The following is a 23,457-nucleotide window of genomic DNA, read 5'->3' on the forward strand; positions in this document are numbered from 1 at the left end:
TCATCAATAGATCGACTCCCTGAATTTTTGGCATGCTATTATAAAACATCTTGTGTATATGCGGCGCGAGTGTGTACAACGCAAGGAAAACATAATAAAATGTTTTAGGTAAGTTTATTGAATATAGTTAGTAATAAAAGTAATGGATGGGTGTAAGGGAATCAAACACAATCAGTATAAGTACACAAGATGTAGCATTTAATGCTCACGTTTCAAAAAAAAAACACTATACAGAGGAGACGGCATTACCAAATAAATTTTGAGGTATCTCGTCCTAAAGTTGTTAATAATATTTTATATAATATATTTTTATGAAAAAGCAGAACACAATAAAGTTTCCTCTCATACATTATTAATAACATAGAGGTACGATAGTCTCTCATTGATCTGTATTGATTTATTCATCTTCGTATACATTAGATAAGGCGATAATGATTCATGATGGTAATCACTTAAAACGAACAGCCAACATTCTATTGGAGGTAAGTCGTATATACAGTAATTAAAATACATTAAACGGTATGCCGGGTAAGCCGCGGGAGGCTCTGACATAGAGCGTTAGTATACTTAGTCTAGGCATAAATACTTAATACAATATATACAATACACCAGAGTATATTTAATCAAAAACTATATCTCTGAGTCTAGTGTAAACTGGTATACATAACAAAACCCTCGTCTTGCCCAGCAACGTAACAAAGGTAGGTAACGTAGGAAACGTAATTTCGAACAGTAATCAATGATACAACATTAATCGTGCTCTATCTGAGTCCTCTCATTGGCCAGCATTTACCATGTATGTGATAAATTTATAAATAATTACATTAATATCCTACAGCATCACTAAAGTCGTATACGTTGCGTGGCTGGTAACGAGTCGGAGTCGAATAAAGCACTGATTAGGTTAATTGGGTAATTAGGTAAAATTAGGATTGCATAGTCCAAGGTAGAAGAATTTATTCCTATTATACTACTACCATTTTATTGACGGGCGTTTATTTTTCTCATTGAGGTTCACCACAGTATGGTTGGACTTAATAAGAGACATGATCGAATCTTTACTTCTATGAATAGTCCAACCTGCAGTAGTGAATCTGCATTTAAGAGACATGGGGCTTCGCAAAATAGTGGCAGTAAGCTTAATTAATTGCAATTGAAATTTGTTTCCTAAATTACGACTTAAAAATTTAAGCAGGATTCACAATATAATAATGGGTTTATTGACGGTGCCCTACCAAACTGTTAATAACATGAGGAGAAAACTGGCATATTTTCGTTCTAATAATAATTTAAAAATTTTAGTATCGCGTATGAATGACTAGAAATGATTTTATAGTACTTGATTACACAGTACTCAAATGGAAGACCAAGCTAGAGCAAATTTCGCTTAAGTTCGGGAACGTTATGGTATGCAGTTCACATGATTGTGAATGCCTATCGAACATTTTTGATTCCACAAGACTGATTGCACATGCCATATAAAGCTTTTGGATAAAATAACAGAAATTACGTCCTTGAGCATACCTTCTCACATGACTAACTTTTTAGCACATTCGTTCTTTGAATTCACAAGCGGAATCGGGAAAAACAAAATTAATGAGCTCCTGATCTGCTCCACGGGATCCTCTGAATTGATCCAGGGAATCTCGTGGATGCCTTGGATCGTGGATTAATCCCAGGGAATTGCATTGGATTGATCTAGGGGATCCATCCAATGAAATCGATCACTGTTTCAGTTATGTATATCATATGATCAAGCTTCTGCTTGATCATATGAATACAGATTTAAGCAGCCAGTGAGATTTTCCACGGTTTTCTTAAATTTGCCGAAAAATTACTTCACAGCAGCCACAGAAAACTTTTTTTAGTTTCGATAGTTGGCCCAATATCTGAATCCGAAAGTAGGCTCAATGCCGTCAGGTCGGCCCAGCTAAAATGTTTCTTAAAGAATTAATGATCGGTATAATTTAATGCCAGTAAGTTTTGAAGAATTTAAGGTTCTCTGACTCCACTCTTTAGTGTTCGAGTGGGCACAAACATACAATAGAAACGTGAAATCACGTGCAGAAAACCATACTCTTTTACGCATATTTGAGTATGAAAAATTGTAGCTTTTCGCATTAGTACGCAAAAGGGAATTAAGTGTTATTCCCTGCAAAAGTGACGTTGACAGTTAAGATTTAAGTTCAATACAGTTTCCAGAAAAAGTTTTGCTCTGTTGCTGTGAATACCGGTCCGAAGGGGGTGCAACTAAGCTTATTTCCTTCTCTTTCCGCGTGACCGATTTTCTTCAAAAGATAAAATGTCGACATTTTTTTCTAAACTCGCCGTAATAATACCAATTTGCGCAAGACGGTATTCGACATAAATCATCTCCCTGTGAAACTTCTCAGGAAACATTCGATAGATATTCATTCTTATGTGAACTTAAATTCTATGTACAGGCTTGCTTTTATATATGAAAACAGCTTATTATTTCCTAAATGTAGAGGAAAACTCAAAAAAGGAAATTTTAAGATATTTTCCAGTTTATTTATTTTAAAACGAATGTAGTATACAGGATTAATTAGAAAGTTACGTCATTTAAATTTAACGGACTTCCACTCATCGAATTGCCAAAGAATGTCCGGTAATTTGCCCAATTATTAATCTGAATACTTCATGCAATTTCAGGCCCAAATTCAAGGCGATTCATTTGAAAAAGGAGTTAATCATGTGCATTAAACACTTTTAAAAAGTTTAAGATTTAATCTGCCGTTTCCATACCTCAAGCCGCTCCTGTACAGCGACACTGTGCCACGATATGGAAGACAATAAGCTACTCGCTCTATATTATTATTTGCCCATCCAAATCTAAACCCATATTCTTCAGGTTGATATAACTGTGATAAAAATGAACGCTATTTCGTCATTATTTCAATTTTCAGCCACGATTTTGTTGTCCCAGGTGCTATAATACCGCCATAAAATATTTTTAAAAATATAGTGAACAATAGATATTACATAATCGAGTACATAAGGCTAACGTAATCTCTGCCACAAATAGCTGCTAGTAATTAGTTGCATTCCTTGTGAGGAAAAAAGATAGGAACAAAAATTTTACGTATTTTTACCGTCGTAACACCACAACAGCTAATAAAAAAGAAGGTACCCATTACCTTACAAAGGTTCACGTCTCAATAGGGGAATGAAATAAGGGAGAGGGAAGCATAGAACAATTTGGATTAATTCTGATTTGCGATTTGCGTCATGTTGAAGGAAAATACGTGGGACTCCATAGGGTTTTTCTCGAATTCTCCAAGATGTCTGTTGATCAATGAATAAACGGATGTCCACAGAAAACAGATGGAAAAAATGTAAAAATTTGATAAATTGGAGGAAACAGAGACTGACAAAGAAGAAAGATTAACTTCTGCTTTTCGCGATCAACGAGGAGTAACCGCAACATGGTAAGTACATTAGTTTTAAAATTTTTACCATTGATTCTATTTTCCACTCTTATATGTCGATTATTGTCTACATCGAAAGCCTTATATTCACTAGAAAACATCTAAAAGCTGCAACTTAAACGAAAACAATACGGTTTGTTTCTCTACTCACGAAAGGAAGATGGGAAGGAAGTTTTACTTGAAAGTGGGCGACACTCACGTGTCAGTTTACAACTTCTTGAGTCCTGTTTAATAACCGTAATGAGTTTACTTCTTGATAATTATCCATAGGAAATATGATCTAATATCACTTGTGACAATGATATCGGATTACACCTTACGTATTTCGTGTTAAAATTGATATAGTAAAATGCCAATTTATGCCCAATTTCTACGTCTCAGGAGTATTTCGATTCGGGTTCTGCCATGAGATTGAATAAACGAAGAAGGAATCAGTTGAGACAAAACGACTAATTTACCAGAGCGATTTAATCCTTCTGGCATAGCTTGATCCTTCGTCAAAAGACGGAGGAACAACATCTCTCGAACTCATCCAGGGTCCCTGCACATTTAAACGCGGAGGAGGATTCGGGAGGAAGACAAATCCTTGCATAGAAGACAGTACCCCCCTGACCTTTTGAAACCTCCTCAGATAGTGACTCTAGCTTGTCTAGGAGAACGGTGGCCGAAGCTCTTGAGGGTTATCTGTTAAGAGAAGACTGGTGCAGCTCGAAAGCGTCTGATCAATTCGGACGTTGTGTCTGAGACCCCCTTAAAACAGGCCCCCCTTAAGGAAACAAGGAAAGAAAGGAAGATCAATCTGTCTTCTCATAACACTCTTGCCGGCGGTAAACACACAAATGGCGAAGAAACCACGCAGTGCTGAGGGTATCAGCTACAGGGCTCTTCTTTGAATCAGGCAAGACATAAGCAGACCCAAAAGAATGAATTATACCGTAGAATGGGTGAGTACCAAAATAGCCGATTTCAAAAGAAATTATAAACACCAAGGCTGCATAGGGCTTTCATTTCCGGTCAACGCATGCTTTCAGCAAGCGAAAGTGTCGCTATTTTGGTTTTTGCAATATCATGAGCAAATCCACAGGTATAACTTTTTTTACATAATTAAAGATAAATGAAAACAACAATGTTTAATAATATTTTAGTCCCCAATATTGACTGCGCGAAATTTCGCGAACTGTGGAACCGAAGATATCGGTAAAGTCGTACGGTAAGCAGCTATTACTCAACGGTAGGATTGCACAGTAAACTATCTCGCAATCTCGTTATGGCGATAATTTCCACTCGTGACTGTAATGCTGCTCACACCATACTATGAGCGTCTAATGACTATTGGCTCTGAGATTTATACCGATTTTTGTGTTCTTTGTCACAAGTAGACAAACATATTAGTGCTTGCGGAGGGCGTTCACAGAAACCTGAAAAACATGTGAAAACGCTATTAACTGCCCTTACCCGTTCAATCGATTTTCTATCAGAAAGAAATTTGTCCTTCGATGAAATCATATTTTCACTCTAGGCAACGACAATAATTATTAACAATCAGTCCACAGAGGCGCGTCCAGATTTAATCGTATATCTTTGTTTTTTGAAACCGTTAGAACAACTTTTTCTAAGATTTGTAATTTCACTATATTAAGACGTATACAGATTTCAATTTTTCCTATAATAATTATATCTATATATCACTATTGAGGCCCGGATGCGCCACTGCTATTGCTGAAATGTTGAAAATTCTTGTATACGATTCAGTGTGAATTGAGGACTAAAATATTTGCTACAAAAGCACCATAACAATCAAGATAACAAGATTTTAATTAAAGATAGTGACATTAGGATAGAGGCTGATCGTTTGCTTTAAGAAGGGGGTAGGATGAGGGGGCAAAAATTTATCAATGCTAGGACGAGGGCGTCAAAGAAAACACAACAAGTAACTAACCTATGATACCACATCACTTTAAAAGGTTTGCCTATAACATTTTTGCGTAATTGTCGGTGTAGCAAACAAACGTTACATATTCAGTTTGGGGGGGCCTCTTCGGGGCACCCCCAGGCCTTACCAAATATTTATATACACAATAGTCAGCAGTCAGCACAATTAGTTTACTTAATACTTTTGTACAAGTTTTTCCCGTTATTATCTAGACACTGGGACACTACATTTACACTTTGTACAGGTATAATCACATTTAAGAGTTGCATATTTTTATGTCCATTGCCGCGTTGACAAACTGGTGAAGGGAACCTAGAAATAAAAAAACAGCAATTAACGTTGAGTCACAAAAATTTTTCACAGAAAAACTATCCAGAGTTTTATCAAAGCCGGTTTGCAGCCGGATTTAGTTACGTTAACGTAGGCCGTACGGTGGATAGTTCACCTTCCCTTAATTCTTGAACCCCGTAAAACCGAGAAGTGATTCTTAACCATGTGAGCAAACGCCACATTTTACAGGTCAGAATTACTCGCGTTCTTATATTTTGGCATCTTATTTCTTTCGAGTAGTGCGCTTTCGAGAGGTCCCAAATGGGAGCCCTTGATGTACTGAATAACTCCCAAGACGTGTCCTCTGAAATTTGTCCTTTTTACGGGGACTTACCTCACAGATGATGGCCATAGTATTCGGCGGGATAATGCGCGTATTGGTTGTGAAATGCTGGATCTCCGGTCGGTCGATGCATCATTTGCTGTTCGCTCATCATGTACCCCATCGTACCGTCCGGACTGTAAGCTCCACTAGGACCTGCATGCGGAGAAAAAACTATTAGTGGTGTTAGGGAGCTGTCCTAAGGCTAAGTATATGGAGGAAGGAAACTAGTTGTTTTTTAGATTTAGCACTTAAGTAATGTGTTATGAGCAAGAAAACTGTTAATCACACGTGCTCCGCAATGACTGATTTTTTTTTAATGATTCTTATCCCTTCTCTTTTAATTTTGCGCCATGACATTTAGCAGCATTGGACCTCCTCTTTCGTCTCAGAAAGAAGACCCAACATAGGTCTATTTTTCTGTACCTCTGAGCACTAGGTCTCTTGACCCTGGAGTTTCACGAGGGTGCAAGTTTTTATCAAGGAATCCTCAGACATCGACCTACGACCTTCTTCATCAAATTCAGAAGTGCACAATAAATTTGGTCACATCCGGCCAGTGAGCTCCTGTTAGGTGAACATCTTGATATTGACTAATTTTTGGTGAAAACAACGCGAAATTACTCTGAAAACCCAGAAAAAATCCACAGCAAATTTCTATGCATTGCCATTTTTGAATGTTGAATCCTGACCCTGCAAAAGTACCTCTTTGCTCAGTATCGATTTCAGTGTTTTTTGTTCCTGCTGAAGACAGGCAAAGAGAAATGGAGGAAGCCATTGACCCTTGCGAGCCAATCCATCACCCGCCGCATACAATCGGCCGCCCTTACATCCAGCAAGGGAGAGGAATTTGATAGAATTTCGTTCCCAAAAAGCCTCCTGGTGGATGGATTTAGCTAATTTAACTTACGCAGACATATTATGCTCTCGGATAATACAACATCTGATGAAATTCGGGGAACGATCCAGGTTTAATTAGACAGACACATTTAAGGAAATACATTTAGTTATTAGGAAATAGAGTGACAACTGAACGTGTTATTCCATAGATGTGTGCATTAGTCTGATCGAATTAAATTTTCTGAGCATCATTGAACGGTTCTGGGTGCAAGAATGTTCCCTGCGAAGACACACGCCCTGCAGGCAATTTATCAAATATTGGCTGATTTCTGCAGCCATTCCGACGCTTCGCCGAAATGAGAAACTTTTCAACAAACAAGATGACCACTCGCAGGTAATGGCGAAAAGCATTTTACAACAAAACTTCGTCCGTGTTCGATGCTTGGCTAATGATGTTAATAATCTAAATGTACGCTTCCCAAAATAAGAGCTACGTTGAGAACTCTTTATGCAATCGCTTCATATAAAGGCAAAAAAAATGAAGAATAATCAATACCATCACAGAAACACCCAAGTTCCATTTTAAAAATTCAAATGCAGAAAAATACCCAGAGCCGAAGCAGCGCTGCATTGGGGCTTGGCTTTGCCCTACGATAACGACACATATACAAGACTTTTTACTTACAATTCATATCGGCTCGATTGCAGGTATGGGATCGGCCCCATACCTTTCAAAAATGCATAAAACAACGTTAAGCTTTAATGGAAATCACGATTCATTATAAAACTGAGATAAATCGGTCGAGGCTATCAACACCACTCTTAAATGCATTTAATTACATTTATGGGGAATACTTATTTACAGGCAAAACAGGGGCTACATTTAGCGTTACTATAGAGTGAAATACCAAGTCCAAATATTTAGTTTTGATCGAGGTTAAAAGGCAACTAAGCACACTAAAGTTTAATTTCTCTATAGAGATATGAAACGGGGTACTTTTAGAGCTATCACTGGCCAAAATTTGGGGTTGAGTGCAGACGAAAATCGGTGCTTGTTTAGTATGGTTTTAGTAACTCTAGTAAGCAATCAAGTGCTGTATAGCAATAACATGGGGATGGAGGTGAACACAGAGAGTTATGGCTGTTTTTCTCCAGAAACGTTGCGAGAAGATTCTTTGCACCGACTCACAGCATGTTTCGATGTTATTTTACATCATCAGGCGTCCAAACGCGTTTTCGCTCGATGCCGCGCCGAATGCAGTAATCACAACGCACGTCAGTCTAGAGGGCCTACAGTCGGTTTAGTTCAGGTAATTTGTTTCAGTTTTATAAATTTTTATTGAAATAATCAATATTTTTCCGTATCCGCCTGCTGAGCGTCACCAAATTGAAATGAAGGGAGCAGTATGAGTAGTAAAAGGATTGAAAATAACAAAACAAGTAACTTAATAATATTATTAGGTACTCGAAGGGTTCACCCTCCACTTGCAAGCGCACAGCTCAATGCGTCTTTTTAAATTTCACATTTATCTCAAAACGTCTTGTCTTCTTATTTTGGTCCTTAATAAAGATGTGATGAGCTGACTTCGCAGCTCATTAATATCGGTGGGTACAGATTTATAAATGAGTTTTTTCATAGCTCCCCATAAATAATAATCTAATGGGGCAAGATCTGATGAACGTGCCTGCCAACATATGTCGCCATTGTTTGAAATGGCTCTACTGGAAAACATACCAGACAAATAATCAGCCAATGTCCTAGTGCTCTATGTCGGAGCGCCATCTTGTCAAAATCAAAGGTGGTTGAGGCAAATTTAATGCTTTTTTGGGGCCCCAGATTGTCCGATGAATTCTCTTATAATTTTCTTTATTTATACCGGATTACATAGAAAAGAGAACGACCCGTAAAAATGGTTTTATTTAGATAATTTTTGGTATGTATGTTTCATACGCTAAAACGAATATTTCATTAAAGAATTGAACAAATTTAATTGTTAAAAACCAAAAAAAAAAATTAATAATTTGTCGGTCCTCTGTTGTGTCTTATACATTCCTGTACACGTCTAGGCATGGATCTAATGAGGTGATTGATGACCTCTTGGGGGATTTCATTCCATGCTAACTGGACAGCATGACATAGCGCGCCGCTAGAGTTTGTGGGGGATGGGGTAAATTATGCAACTTTCTACCTACAATATCCCATACATGTTTCATCGGTGAGAGGTCTGGAGATTGAGGTGGCCAATTGATTGCATTTTGCTGAAAGAAGTTGATAGTTACTCTAAACACATGTGGTCTGGCATTGTCTTGCTGGAAAACTGGATTAATAAGAGTTTCCAAATAAGGAACGAAATCAGGTTCCAGGATTCCTAGGATGTATCGTTGGGATGTCATACTGCCTTTAATGAAAAGTAAAGGTGATCTGTTACCATATGCAATAGCACCCCAATCCATTACATCAACAGTCTAATGGACATGGCTTTGTATTTTAAACTAAGGATCCCGTCTGCTTCTTGTTCTTGCCTGACCATCATGCATACCCAAACAAAATTTTGATTCGTCACTAAACACAATATTATCTCATTCTAGATTCCAAAGCATCCGTTCTCTGCACCACTGTCGTCGATTTTAACGATGATTTAAGGTGAGGGGTAACACAAAATGGAGACGGTAGGAAATCAGCCCCAAACTTCTTATCCGGCAATAAATGGTTCGATTCCCAATGGGCCTTCCATATTCTGCAAACCACTGATCCGTCAGCGTCCTCGACGAGACGAACCTATTTATTAGGGCCATAAGTCGAAGGCGGCGATCTTGGCGTTCTGTGGTTCTTCGGAATCGTCCAGTACTTCTACTTCTGCCTGTTTGCTCTTCTTGGAACCATGCTTGACAACATCTCATTATAGTGTTTATACTACGGTTCAATCTAGTGGTGATTTCCTTAAATGACCGAAATGTTTTTCGTAGAGCCACTATTCGACTTCTCTCAAACTCGCTCAATTGATGGAAATTTCCCTGCGTTCTGCGTCTATGCATATTTGATTAATTTAGAAGTACCTTCTAAGCACACTATACACCAATAAATTGTATTTTGTAGTCGTATTGTTGATATGTTATTGCAATTTTTATAGTAAAAAAAACCTGAAATTCCTGACAACTCTTAAATACATTGATAAATATGGTTGAAAATTTAATTGTTTTTGTGTTCCCATATACAAAGATGCATGTCAAAAATTATTTAAATAAAATCGTTTTTACGGGGTGTTCTCTTTTCCGTGTCACGCAGAATGCTTATTTCTTGTTAGGTTAATTGCGACACCCTCTCGGCAAAAGCAAAAAAAGTGCGCGAACGCAAGATGGCGCTCTTGAAAAAAAAAAGTTGATGATGGTTGTCGGGAACCGAAACGTTGCATTTAAAACATTAGCAGAGCCTCTGTTGCGTATAGAAAATGAGATAATACTAAGTTTTTGATTGGACCTTAAGCGATTTGAAGTTAAATTACCTGCTCGATTCGACTGGTCGATCATTGGTTGCACTATCCTTCGCCTGGCATTAATAAACCTGAAACAAAAACGTCACGTTAGTTGCTTTATTTCTTGGTAAGGTTGCGAAAGATCAGATTGGTTAAAATTGGAAAATCGATTTCGGTTACAACAGATTGCGAACTACACTTGAAAACTAAAAGGGAGAGTAAATATTTTGACATTAACCGAAGACGATTCCTCCAGTTTACATTTAAAACAGCTGACAAGAAGGCTGTCTAAAAAGTGTAAAATATAAAGCAAGATTAGGGAGGCATCGACGTGGCGTCGGCTGTGCTGTCACCGATCATCAAAATAACGCTGCCGCTAATGCGTTCTGACACCGGAAATGATTGGGTTTTCTACCGCCTGATTGGACGCGTTTCCGATAGGTATTCTGTGCGTACCATACACGTAACAGCAGCTAAATGCGGATATGCATCAATTTCTCTCAATGGACGATATTCGAACGATTTTTCAGGTTTAGAGGGAGGTTCGGTAAATTTTCAAATATATCCGTGCGGTTAGAGTCGGCCTCGTTGAATCGTAGAGCGGCGCTCTGTTGCCGCAAATCGTTTACGAAATAGGGAAATCTCCTGGGGACATCGAAAAGTTGCGATGATGAAGCGTCGATCATTCTGAATTACTTCACGAAATAAGCCAATTTAACCGACCTCATGTCTTTTACGGTTATCGAGATCCGCGTCGTCGAGCTCCAGCGAGGAGCACCCTGTATATCAATTTAGAAGTTATTTAAACCAGAACAGGGTAAAGCCGATACTAAGACCTGATTCCGGTTGTTAACTTAAAATGAGAATTTAGCTCTCAGCGCGTGAGAGCGCATCGCGTGAAAAACTTCTTTCTGGGCGCAGTTAATGAGCAAATATTGAGGGAAGAGATATTGTGCCTAGACGCTAATGCTCTTCTCATATTGAATTTCTGGCAAAACTCGTACGAACGCAGCAAGGCAAGAATACAATTTACTGCCAGTTTTACTTCAACAAATCCTCTAAAAATGAGTGGAAACTGGCATTACACGGAGGTATACAAGAATTGAAACGGAACAAAGGGAGAATTTCATGGCATTAGTTGACTATATTATTTTATCGTCTGGTGGATGGAAACTGATAGAAATCCAGCTACAACTTTTGCATCTAATGGCAGATCTACAATCCATGTCTGGAAAAGAGGCAACGAAACTGAAATAAATACGTTTGTTTTTGATCACAGTGTGGTTGTTTATGGGAATTAGCTTAAAAGTTTGCGGGAAACATTTTGCGAGTCGTATTTCGATTACGCCGACGGCAGCGGAACTCGAAGGCATCTTTCCCTTGCGCCGCGCGTCACACATAAACAAAATTACAAGGAATTTTGTTGGATCAATTTCCCCTATCCATTAGGGCGCGGGTCGAGTCTGCTTCCCACGGCGACTATTACACTTGCACCATTCCCTTTATTATTCATATGTAAGTCGAAGGAAATGCGCCACATCGATTCTTGATGTATATGGGCTTGACGGGCTGTTCATCTTTTCTCAATTTGCAAAACGACTTTCCGTTATTTGCGAATATGAGAAAAATGAAAAACACCCAAATATTTTTTTGATTTATGTATCACACACTCTTAAAATTTTTGGCATTGATCTTTCGGGAACTCGAAGAGCAGTTGCATTCAGCGTATAGATCAGATTGCGGCTTGATGAGACTCAACGGCCTGCATTGGGCGGATTGCTTTGCCTCTTCAGGTTCCTGAGATATGGACTTAGATATTAATTTTGGCATCTTTGAGTTTCCAGGGCCAACCGAGAGTCCATATCTGTCGTTTATCGCAGGGAACATTATCTCGAACGATTCGAAATTTTCCAGAGGGTTTCCAAAGGGGCGGGAACCGACTTCCAAAATTTAAGCGCCGATCTTCTTCGAACCCCAAGAGCAATCGCGTTAAAAGTACGAATCAGAATAATCGCTTAGTTTCCTTTCGGTTCCCGAGATATGGACATTAATACGGATTTTCTCGACTCTGAAGGTCCCCCGAAACGAAGGCCCTACAAAGATCGTTTTTCAGCCAACATTCAGATGCACTTTAATATCAATCCTGTCGTTTTTATGCTGACTACGGCAGGGAAAAGCCTTAAGGTTGGCATAACTTTAACGTCAGCTAGGACCCGGCCACGAAACTCAATAGTTCATGTGCCAACTCTTAGAGAAGGAAATCCATTTGGAGGTGAAAGTACCAGGTGCTGACTTTACGCTAGGCCTAAGAAATTAAATTACAAGCAGGTGTAAAGGGGATGGAATTTCTCAGTTTTGACAAACAAAAACAACTAAATTGCAGGAAAGAAGGTCGCAAAATTCCAATAGGGAGGCGCAGGGCAATATTTTTCTACACAATTTGCTATCCGAACATTAATCTTCTCGTAGCGGGAGTGACAAGTTATGCACGCATCCTGAGCAAGGATTAAAGAAGGGTTCTTCCGGGGAGCAGCACAGTTTCGCTCATTGTTTCGCTAAGCAGACACACATACTGTGGGGAATAAAGAAACAGTAACTGTAGATTTTGGATCTCGTAGTAATGGAAGGGGGCAGCAATAAATTCCCGGTTTAATATCTTTCGGCATATAAACGCGCGGGGTCGCAAGCTGACGCCCTCGATGAAGTCCACGGGTTGACCCGAGTCGCGTTTCCAGCTGTTGCAGTTCTTTTCCAAATACGACCATTTGCCGACGACATAATTACCACCAGGGGTTTTTCGGGGGGCACCCACGGCCGGTCCGAAAAGCAATTCCGAATATCACGTATCGAACAAATCATCCAAACGTCATGCTGACCGCACCAAAGATCGCTGCTTTATTTAGGTCCCGTCGAGACAAGCATAGAAATCGTAGTCAAGCAGGCAATAACCGGTATTACTGTAAGCCGCAGCCAATTTCTTTAGGTTTTTAGGAAATAGTATTGCCCCCAATATAGTTAGACGTACCCTTGGGATAACGTCACAATTAGACCAAAATCTTAAGTCAATAAATATATTCTTTCTTGTGGAAATCTTTCCTGACCCTTTGCAGATTATTTTACAGTTATTTCTTTTATTTTCCTTTGAAATGATGCCTCGCACACAAGTAGGGACTGGTGGAATTGCACACTATCCTCGGGACATTCGCCCTTTCCAATCTTTTTGCACCTGCAATAAGGCTACGAGTTGGGTACTGTAACGGAACTTCATATAAGCGCCTTTCACGCGCCACTCGACGGGGTCTTGTACTCTCAACTGATTATTTTAACCGAAGCAAGGGACTTCGAGTCCTCCCTTTCAAGTTTACTTTCTGCGGAAATTTCGATCCTCTCTATTGATAGTTTCTCTGCTGAGTCTACTCCAATCGAAGTGTGTTAGAGAAGCATGGATTAGTCTTCTGCGTAAAGGGATCCTGTTCCAGATATACTTGAACGAGCAATATTGTACTAAAAACAATAAATTCATTGTCCCTTCACTTCTCTGGGCATGCTCTGACGAAATAAAGTAAAATCTGCTGAATTCGCCAGCACAATAAATGGCTCTGCGACTGAGCGCAGTAGACGACAATGATGTAGCTTCACATTATTAGCAAACACAATCTTCGATTAGTTTTCTATAATGACGTATCTGTTTTTCCTGTTCCAGGGGGAGAATAATGCCCTTTGGCGCTCAATCCTATCAGGGCGGTATTACAGCCCGAACAATGCTAATGCTCGTTCCATTCAGTTTTCCTCGGTTTACAGACTTTTTAAACCAGAAGCACGATAAAGTTATTCGAATTTTCTTTCTCTTGTGACACAGTTTTGTATTTTCAGTCTTTAAAATGTCAATTGTCAGTGCGCATTGGCCCTTTTATATTTCCGGAAAATGCCATAGAACTGAAGCTGAGCAGCGACTGAAGAAAACTGTCCTCAAACAATGATTAAATGATGTTGGTACAAGGATAGGATCACTAAGGCAGCTGCCACTAATGGTCGAGAGGCGTTACCTGTGAAGAAGCGATCAAGGAGGCGTACGACAAAGTTGCGCCCCTTTAGCCTTAGTCCAGTTAAATATCGTCTACCTCCAACTGAAATACACGTTTAGATCCCTTGCAAAAAAAGATACCGTGACCGGAGGTGGGGAAGGTCATGACGTAAAAATGCGCTACGCTGCGATTCTCAGGTGTCTTTAATTACGCCGAAATCAGCTAGTTTTATTGCTTAATTTCAAAGTCACAAATTGAAGACAATAACACGGTTGTATCCGCTTCCGAAGGCATAGCTACGGAACTCGTATTTTGTTTGAAATTTAGCCGCCCGCCGTTTCCCGTCCCTCACCCCTTTGTTCATTCCTGCCGCCTCATTCGCCGAGTTGATTCTGTTTTTCAGCAACCCTCAGGATCCTGTGCCGGCGGGCGCAGATAAGAGAATTGCACTGTCAAGCCAGAATGATATATTTGACCAACATTTCCATAGAGCAGCAGCCGCTCGCACGAGGATTTCCAATGAAGCGTGCTACGTGCGTAATCTCTAAAATTCGAATTAACGCACACACAAAACCCCGTCGATAGTCCACCGGCGGGGTTATCTTACGCCTCGCACCTGAAATATTTGTTGAGCTAAAGTTGGCTGTACATTAATTATTATACGGGACGTATAAATTTCCTTGCTCTGGTAATCTACGCTGCTTTTATTGACAATTAGGCTGGATCTGGAGAACGCGTGACATAGGTACCTCCCTATCGCAGAAGCCACATTGTCCGTGAAGGAAAAGCGAGAAAAGACAGACACCTCCTCACGCTCAGTTTATCGATTGGATTTGTCATACATTTTTTTTATCATAAACCGAGTTTAAAGATAAACTCCAGGCTGACGGCCCCTTAAAACTCCCCAACAAGTACTAAACTACCGAATTTCTAAGAAGTCTCTGTCATCTGGAAAATTTCCTATCTATTTCCATCCTATTACCACGCACGGGGGACTACTATCCCACGCGTCTTGGTTCGTGCTAACGTACTAAGAACCTTAAAAAATACAAGTCCCGCAAGGGCTGTTTAAAGTTAACCGACTGGTGCAGTCGGGTATTACCCTCAGTTTTAAAATTAATTAAGGAAAGCTGTAAAGTCACATTACGGAGTGTCAGGGTCACAAAGAGTAGGGAGGTTCTCCGCGGCTGATATTGGAAATTATAATAATGGCGGATTGAGTATATCTAACAAGAACCATACGAGGATGAGATGAAAAGTGTCCGGGCTCCTAATGACTGAAGCATGATCTTAATAATTCGATCTGTCCATCGAATGACGTGTTTCTTTTTTTTAACGTTGTCATTTCATGAGGAAATATCAATTAATTTAGAGGTTTTCATTCTATAGGGTGTCTCACGAATATGGGCCTCCCTCCGTATCTTGAAAACTAGTACTAGGAAAAAGTTAAAAGTTACGTGTCGTACTTAAGTGTAGGTCACAAAAATATTTTCATGAAAATACCACCTCCGGTTATACCGGAAATGAATATAATACATTAATGGCTGCAGTTGTCATTTTTTTTGGAAATTATAAATATTTGGAAAACCGTAGAATTTCGATATAGAACATTATATATGAAAAATGTTCATAATGTTCGGAAGAATGGAAATTTGATATAACATACGGGCGTTCCTCTTAAAATAAGCAAGGTGCCATTTATTTCCGGTGTAACCGGAAGTGGTATTTTCAAGAAAACAGTTTTAACCAGTTCAGTACTTCACTTCCGCATGATATCCAAGTTTCAACTTTTCCTAGTTACAGTTTTCAAGATAGAGGTCCATATTCGTGAGACATCCTCTATATGTACGCATAAATTTGGTACTTGCCAAAAATGGAGAAAAACGATTTTCTGCTGTCACAAAGTAGTTCTTTATGACCGAAGATTAGGTCTCACCAAAAGTGATAGCTCAGTTAGGTTCCATATTAGGCAATTCATCCCGAACCATTAAGTTATGGATTGCCGATTTCAAGCATGGTAGAACCAGTATAACCGATGGCACACGTTTGGGAGCGGTAAAATTAGCTCCCACTGAAGAAATCAACCAAAAAGTGCACGAAACTATCATAGGTGAAGAAAGATTGAAATTGGTAGCAATTGCGGACACTGTGGGTATGTCTAAAGAGTGGGCCCATCGTGTCCTGACCGAATTTTTGGACATGAAAAAGCTGTCTGCAAGGTGGATGCCGCGTCCGAACAAAGATTGGCTTGCCCAAACATTTCGCTTCAATGTTTCAAAACGTTCGTCTGCCTTTTTGTGTCATTTCATTACGATGGAGAAACATGGATTCATCATTATTTACCGGAAACCAAGTGGACAGCAAACTATAAAGTCATTCCAAAAAAAGTCGAAAGTGTTCCGTCAGCAGAGAGGATTGTGGCGGGTGTGTTTAGAAATTCCAAAGGGATTCTTTTTATTAACAATCTTTCTAAAGGAAGAACCATTAACAGACCATATTCAAACTTCCTAGAATAAGTCCTTGAAAAACTACATCGAAAAATTCTGAGGACTCCCCGGTTTGGCCAAAAAGAAAATTCTGTTTCATCAGGACAACTCACCATGTTACAAGTCTCATGCTGTGACGGATAAAATTGAACAGTTGGATATTCAATTACTGCCACATGTCCCCAATTCACCAGATCTGGGCCTTTCCAATTTCAGTTTGTTCCCGAATTTTGAAAAAAATCTTGCTGGTGAGAAATTTGGCTCAGATACTAAAGCGATACCCTTAACTAATGTGTATTTTGAAGAGTTGAACAAATCTTATAGCAATGGCATGAAGGCGGTGAAGCATCGTTGGGCTACATTTATTGAACTTCAGGGAGACTATGTAGTAAAAAAATGATAATACCATCAAATTTAAATTGCTTTATTTTCAAGGCAGGAAACGTTTCATCTCATCCCCTTATTATCATAGAATCTCAGAGAAGTATAGGAAGCCCAAAAATGTTATTTATTTGTCCTGGATTACTCACTACTAATGGAATGCATTGGCTTATGCCTACGTCACGTTGGTGTTTCGGAGATTCTGGCAGTTTGTTGTCTAGCACCATCGACGCTACGCATCTGAGTAATTGCCGCCGCAAATTCTACACGAAGCTTAGTTGGTACCGAACTTACGTACGTCGTCGAACAAAGCAGGCATTTGAGCTCGGAATACGAACGGAACGTTCACGAGCAGTACCGGGCTTTATGGGGGGGCAAAGTTGGGCGACTGCCCAGGGCGGCGGAGTTTCCTGGTCGCAGGTTTTTTTTGGGGGTAGGGGGGCGACGATTAACAATTTCGCCCAGATTTGCTAAGGCCGGCCCTGCTGGCAAGGATGACAAACCGCGTGTTTCTGCGATCACCAAGGTTAACGTGCAGGACAGCATTTTATCAATGTAAAATTTAAAAGTTGCAGAACCATTCGAATGCCTTTTTCACCAATACGATTACAAACTCCACTTAACAGAAATATGAAATAATCACACCTTGTCATCGGGCTTCGGCGCTAATCACGCAAGATTGTTGTGGTTGAGGCCGAGCTGAGCCGATAAAACGCGGTAATTTGCGGTTGTTATAGAACTAATAGAAATACACTACCGGCTAAAAGTTTGAGTACAATAAAAAAGTGATTTTTCAGTTGAATACCTTATGACTCCGTAAATGTTTTCCATTTAAATGCTCATACCATACAAAAATAGCCGGGAAGTTAGATTAGAATCAATAATGTTGGCTAAAATTGGGAAAAAAATCTCAAAAACATTAAAGTTTATTTTCATAAAAAAAACACCATTCATTTTTAAAACCATTTCCACGAGTCGCGGCATCCTTTCCACCAGTTTATTTAAAGTTTGCTGTTGTATCAATGTCCATGGGATTTTCCAATATCTGCCACAGTTTAGTCGCCGAGGAAGGACACGAAATTCGAATCTTCCGATCTAATTCTTCTCCATATTAGCTCGATTGGGTTGAGATTGGGCGACAATGGAGGCCAAATCACCGTCTCTAACGTTCCAGCATTCTCTTTCTCTTCCAAATAGGTTCAACATAGGTGAGAAATGTGCTTGGAATCATTGTCGTGCTGAAAGACAAACCCACGCCCAATAAGTTGGCACCCCGATGGGATGGTATTTTCGAGAAGGATTTTCTTCTATTTTTACTTTTTCATAATTTCATCAATTTTAACAAAACCGCCGATACTGCGAACAGAGAAACATCCCGATACCATGATGGGGACCCACCCCTATGCTTTACGGTTGCAACCAAAAACTGCGAATCCATTTTCTCCGAAGGACTTCTTGTGACGAAAATTCGAGGACGATTTCCAAATATTTCGAATTTTCGTTCCTTCGTCTACAGCAAATTTCTCCATTGTGTAACAGTCCAATTTCGACGCTCACGGGCCCATTGAAGGCGTTTTTGTTTGTTTGCCAATCTTAACTGCGATTTTTCACAGCAATGCACCCTTTTAATCCTCCTTGTTTCAGTCTTCTTTTTACCGTTGTTAACGATACGAGGTTTAGCCGGGTACTGTTCAAAGTTTCTCGGACTTCTGGCGCTGTTAATCGCCCATTTCTTTCGCTGGTGACAATAATATGAGTATCGTCTTGTGGGGCGGTCACTTTTGCCCATATACTACGAGGGCGGCCGCGAAGTCTGCCCGCCTGATTGAATCGGTCAGTGGTTGATTGTACACCTTTGAGGGAACCTTCAATTTTTTTAGCAATTTGGCGATATGAAAGTCCTTCGCCGCGTAAAGCGATTATTGCGTTTCTATACTAGTTTCAATCCTTTTTGCCGTTTTAAATTCTTTAAACAAGTGGATTGTTAAAGAATTTTCTAGAAAGGTTTCGACGTGTTCCGCACTTGAGCATACGTGACAATAACTTCGAATGGTCTTTCAGATATATTTTAGATGTAAACAACCACAATTAATTCGAACGCGGATCATGAAAATAACAGGTGAGCGGTGAATCCCTCATATCTGAAAATCGAAGACAGATCTTTTTTACTTGTGACGTACCGATTGCAGTAGTCACGGAGTATTGGGTGGATTTTTTGTCTGTCACCTTAAACACTAAATATTAACATAAGATCAGTACATAGCCGCATTTAGCAACCGGTAAATAAAATTGACGAATGATTATTCATGATTAAGAAAGTGCGTCCAAATTTTTGGTTGGAAGGTAGGTGCCAGTTTGGGCGGCAGCCTTTAACGTATGCAACCTCAAGCAAATGCTAGAAGTTCCAATAAATTACCTGTTCGTCCCAATACCGGGATCGAAAATAAATGCAAAAAATCCGTTTGTCTCGCAGTTTTGTTACTGGAAACTGATAATTTTGGCCACTTGGGCGCTGAAGCGCTATTTTGAGGAAAGTAAATGGAGAGGGGTGTGCGCCAAGGCATCGCGGCGAAATTATTAAAATTTATGGATCTTTGAAAAGGTTCCGTTAAATTAAACGTTTTGTTGTGATAATTATCGTTCAAGAAGTAGGGGTTAAATTATTATTTGCATCTGGAGTGCCATTCGCGAGAACCGTCATCTAGTGTCTCACGTAATCAACACAGGCTGTGCAAAATACAGAGAATAACTGCGATGGTTTCCGTTTATTATCGAGCGTGTGGATCCCAATTAAGAGGCAGCAGCTGTGAAAATTAATGGAGCACGGCTTTTAAGATGTAATTGGGTACATTCATAACTTTGCTCTCGGAGTACGGTGCTAGCGCGTGTACTGCACTGGCGACATCTGATTCACATCTCATATTATAATATATATTATGTGTACATAGTAATGCAATTATTTTTGCACGCTACCCCCTTTCATCCTTTAATCCATTACGGGATAAAAGGGGTTAAACATGACTATTTCTCGTCTCGACCCCGAAAGAGCAACGATAATTACCGGGGCGCAAATGGAATTGTGATTATTTGTAAAAGTTCGATAGGTCGGAAATTGAGACAAGTGTTGGGAATTCTGACTAAGGAACTAGCGAGCCGATCATTAGGACGGATTAGGGCGCAGCGTGAACGCCCCCCAGAAATATTACACCCTGAAAGGGTTGACAAAAACAATGAGTTAGGGACACATTGACTCCTCAGTTTACTTTGGAAATCACACAGGATTATGTTACTGGGAAAACATGGCTATGGGATATCGCACTAAATCCCCGATTTCCAAAATAACATTACTGATTTTCGGCAAATAACGACCCTCCCGTGCCCTTTAAAAAGTAGTGGCGTGGTTTTCTGGTCAGTAAAACTACTTGGAAACTTGGGTATACGACTTTTCAGTCACATACTTGAATATTCGGACGGAATTGAAAGACTCTCCCCCCACGGGGGGTTCGCCACAAGAGGGTTCAAACGTTGAGCCGTGGCGGGTTTTTGCCAGGTTGAGTGGAATAATGTTGTATTGGGTTCCAGTAAAAAAGTGGCAATAAATAAAAAAAGTTGGAGCAAGACAACCGTCCCTTCACTCCATATGAGTGTCGCATCCAAAATATCACTGGACAATTCGAGTGACGCGATTGGTAAATGCGCGGTAAGTGCCGCTGTCACATCTTGGTCATTTTTGCATCGCGGGGTCTCTCCTATGACAGTTGCTGGTAAATATCGAGCCCTATTGGCTTTTCGCTCGATTAGCTTTATTGTCTATAATTTAATCATAATTCTGTCAATCAAACGATCCGCGGGCCGGTCTACAGTGCTTAAAGACGACACATCTGGTCCGAATTTAATAACTTCCATCGTGTCGATATCTTCCGAGCGACTGAACTACCGAGAAGGCGTCGTTGCCAATATTTAAAATAACAACAATTAGAATCTACAATCGCATATCCTGCAAAAACTGTGCACAGGGCTTATCATTCATCTGCTGAAATACAGAGGTCTGGTGGAACCTTGCGCTATTAATTTATATTGCCCAAAACGATTATTTAATTTATTCGAATTATTTTAAAGCATCGAAAAATTGTCAATTGATAGTGAAATTGACCTTCAAAATTCCGATAACTCGGGTCGATTTTTGAGTGTGCTGAAAGTTACATATTCTCAAATGAAGTTTTACGGGAATTTTTTTGGTTGAACTTTTTCTCTAGAACACTCGAACGTTCGGGTAAATTGAGCTGTTTCCATCCCAGTGAAACGCGCATGCCTATTGACAGTAGCACGAAATTTTTTCAATGGATTATTCATATATAAGAGTGTAGGCAGATTAAATTGGGGAAGAGAAAAATCGGATGAAGCAGAGAAATATCAGAGATCTTCGAGAGCGCTCGCATGTGCCGCGCATTTCATGTTAATACGTTAGAAACCTCTTTAATCAACTCCTCTGACCAAACTATCTGGTTTCTGAAAAAATTAAGAGGAATGCATACGCTTTAAGGAATGATTTTATCTCTATCAAAATGTCTCGGATTTGCTTTCATTGCAGTAGGTGATTTTAATCACCCAATTAGTAACACATTATGCGCTGCAACGCCGATAGTTGCAAAGTGAAGTGAATGCGATCGAAGTGGCGTTTCAGCTACGTTAATGCGTAGCTGAAGCTTTATTTAAAAGACAATTAACAAAAACAAAATTGAAGGAATTTTTTAGGTACGCATTACTGTTGCAATAAAATGGCGCTTTCGGTATATTTTCTGATGAAGTGAACTGGCAAAAGAGTGCTCCACTAAGCATGTACACCGACTCACTGGCCGGTTCCACTCGCTTGAGCAGTCATCCGGAGCTTTTGTATTCGCAAACAGCATCCTTCCCTGCGGAAAGCTGGAACGAAAAAGAAAAAACGCAGAGTCCCTTCTCCCTGGAGAATTTCGTTTTTCACGAACCCGTATCATCATCATTTTTCACAGCTTCATACCATTACCGTTCGGAGACATTGTCTTGCTTCCCCGTGCAGGGGGTTCACCTGGGTTAATGCGTCTCGGTGATAAATTGTCGTCGCTGGCTTGAAGGGGCCGTTATCAGCCCGCAACGATGGAATTGCAACTTGACTGTTCGGCGGCCTGGTCATCACGCGAAGACACAGCCAGGTCAGGCATTGTCTCTCTTTCTCTCGCTCGCTTTCGCCCTATTCCATTCCGTAGTGCCAATTTACGAGTGACTTTCATTGTCGTCGGATGCTGCCGCCGGCAAATGGTTCTCCGAGGAGCAATATCAGGCCACCTAATAGCTTACCAAATAGCCTCTGAAACACCTTTTTAATGAACTATTGTAGCAGGAAATGAAAATAGGGAAAGCTGGAACAATAACGACCCGCCTTACTACTGTTTCGCAAACCGAAGCGGCACACGTGAATTGAGCGAGCGTTATCTCTCTGCTGATTACGCCGCCAACCCTTCCGCTGGGATGTATGCGATCCTCTTGGGTGCCATCCGCCTCGTGTTGGGACGCCTATTAAGAAACTGCTTTCGCAATTAGTCAAATGATTCCGTTCCGAGTGCTTAATTGCTACATTCCAAAATAAATTTTAAATGAGCATTGTTCGCCCGGTTTCCATGAAAGCACGGAGCCCTCTAATTGTTAACTTTTCCCGATCAAATACTCGAGATTAAGATTTTTACTTACAATTTCAAATTCGGTCGACGAACGCTATAAAACTACGAAGATTACTGCGGTGCAAAGAGCTGAAAATATCTCCGCTGCATCGGTATTATCAATAGAGAATACGTTCTATAAGTTTCTTTCTTCCATTTTGTGGGGCTAACGCCCCACACACCCACAAGGGTCATTGAGAGTGGTGAAATTGCACACTATTCACAGTTACAACTAACTAGGAACAACGTTTACCCTTTACTAAGGGCTCGGACGAACACCCTCGTTAACGTTTCCATGACGTGTTGGTCCAAATCGAGGAACTAGTAGCAAAGAAGCCGCCCCGCTAGCAGTTTGATTATAAGCTGCATTACTACACCGTTTACTCGTATAACATCAAACAGTTTTCGGATGTTTGCTACGTGTGGGCAACTCATCTTGAATCCGATGCCAACTTTTCTACTCTCTGTGCAGCAAACTTTTCAGTTCAGTGCAAAGTCTTGAAGATACGTGGGAACATGGCT

The 23,457-nt window shown here is 40.1% G+C and overlaps 1 protein-coding gene across 4 annotated transcripts in view; it reads right to left on the minus strand.

The window, feature by feature from the left end:
* Positions 1 to 175: 175 nt before the first annotated feature.
* The window catches only part of hth (homothorax), a 161,293-nt gene continuing 138,011 nt past the window's right edge, over positions 176 to 23,457 (minus strand). For 3 of the 4 annotated variants that reach the window (XM_066299818.1, XM_066299816.1, XM_066299817.1), the window contains 3 exons: positions 10,378 to 10,436; positions 6,047 to 6,208; positions 176 to 5,694 (listed from right to left, as the gene is read on the minus strand). In XM_066299818.1, coding sequence (XP_066155915.1) covers positions 6,048 to 6,208; positions 10,378 to 10,436 — 220 coding nt within the window. In that variant the 3' untranslated portion in view covers positions 176 to 5,694; position 6,047. The remainder of the gene's footprint in view (positions 5,695 to 6,046; positions 6,209 to 10,377; positions 10,437 to 23,457) is intronic. The other variant, XM_066299819.1, reaches the window with a different exon arrangement.

The sequence above is a fragment of the Euwallacea fornicatus genome, chromosome 34 (genome assembly GCF_040115645.1).
Source record: "Euwallacea fornicatus isolate EFF26 chromosome 34, ASM4011564v1, whole genome shotgun sequence".
In the NCBI taxonomy this organism is placed as follows: Eukaryota; Metazoa; Arthropoda; class Insecta; order Coleoptera; family Curculionidae; genus Euwallacea; species Euwallacea fornicatus.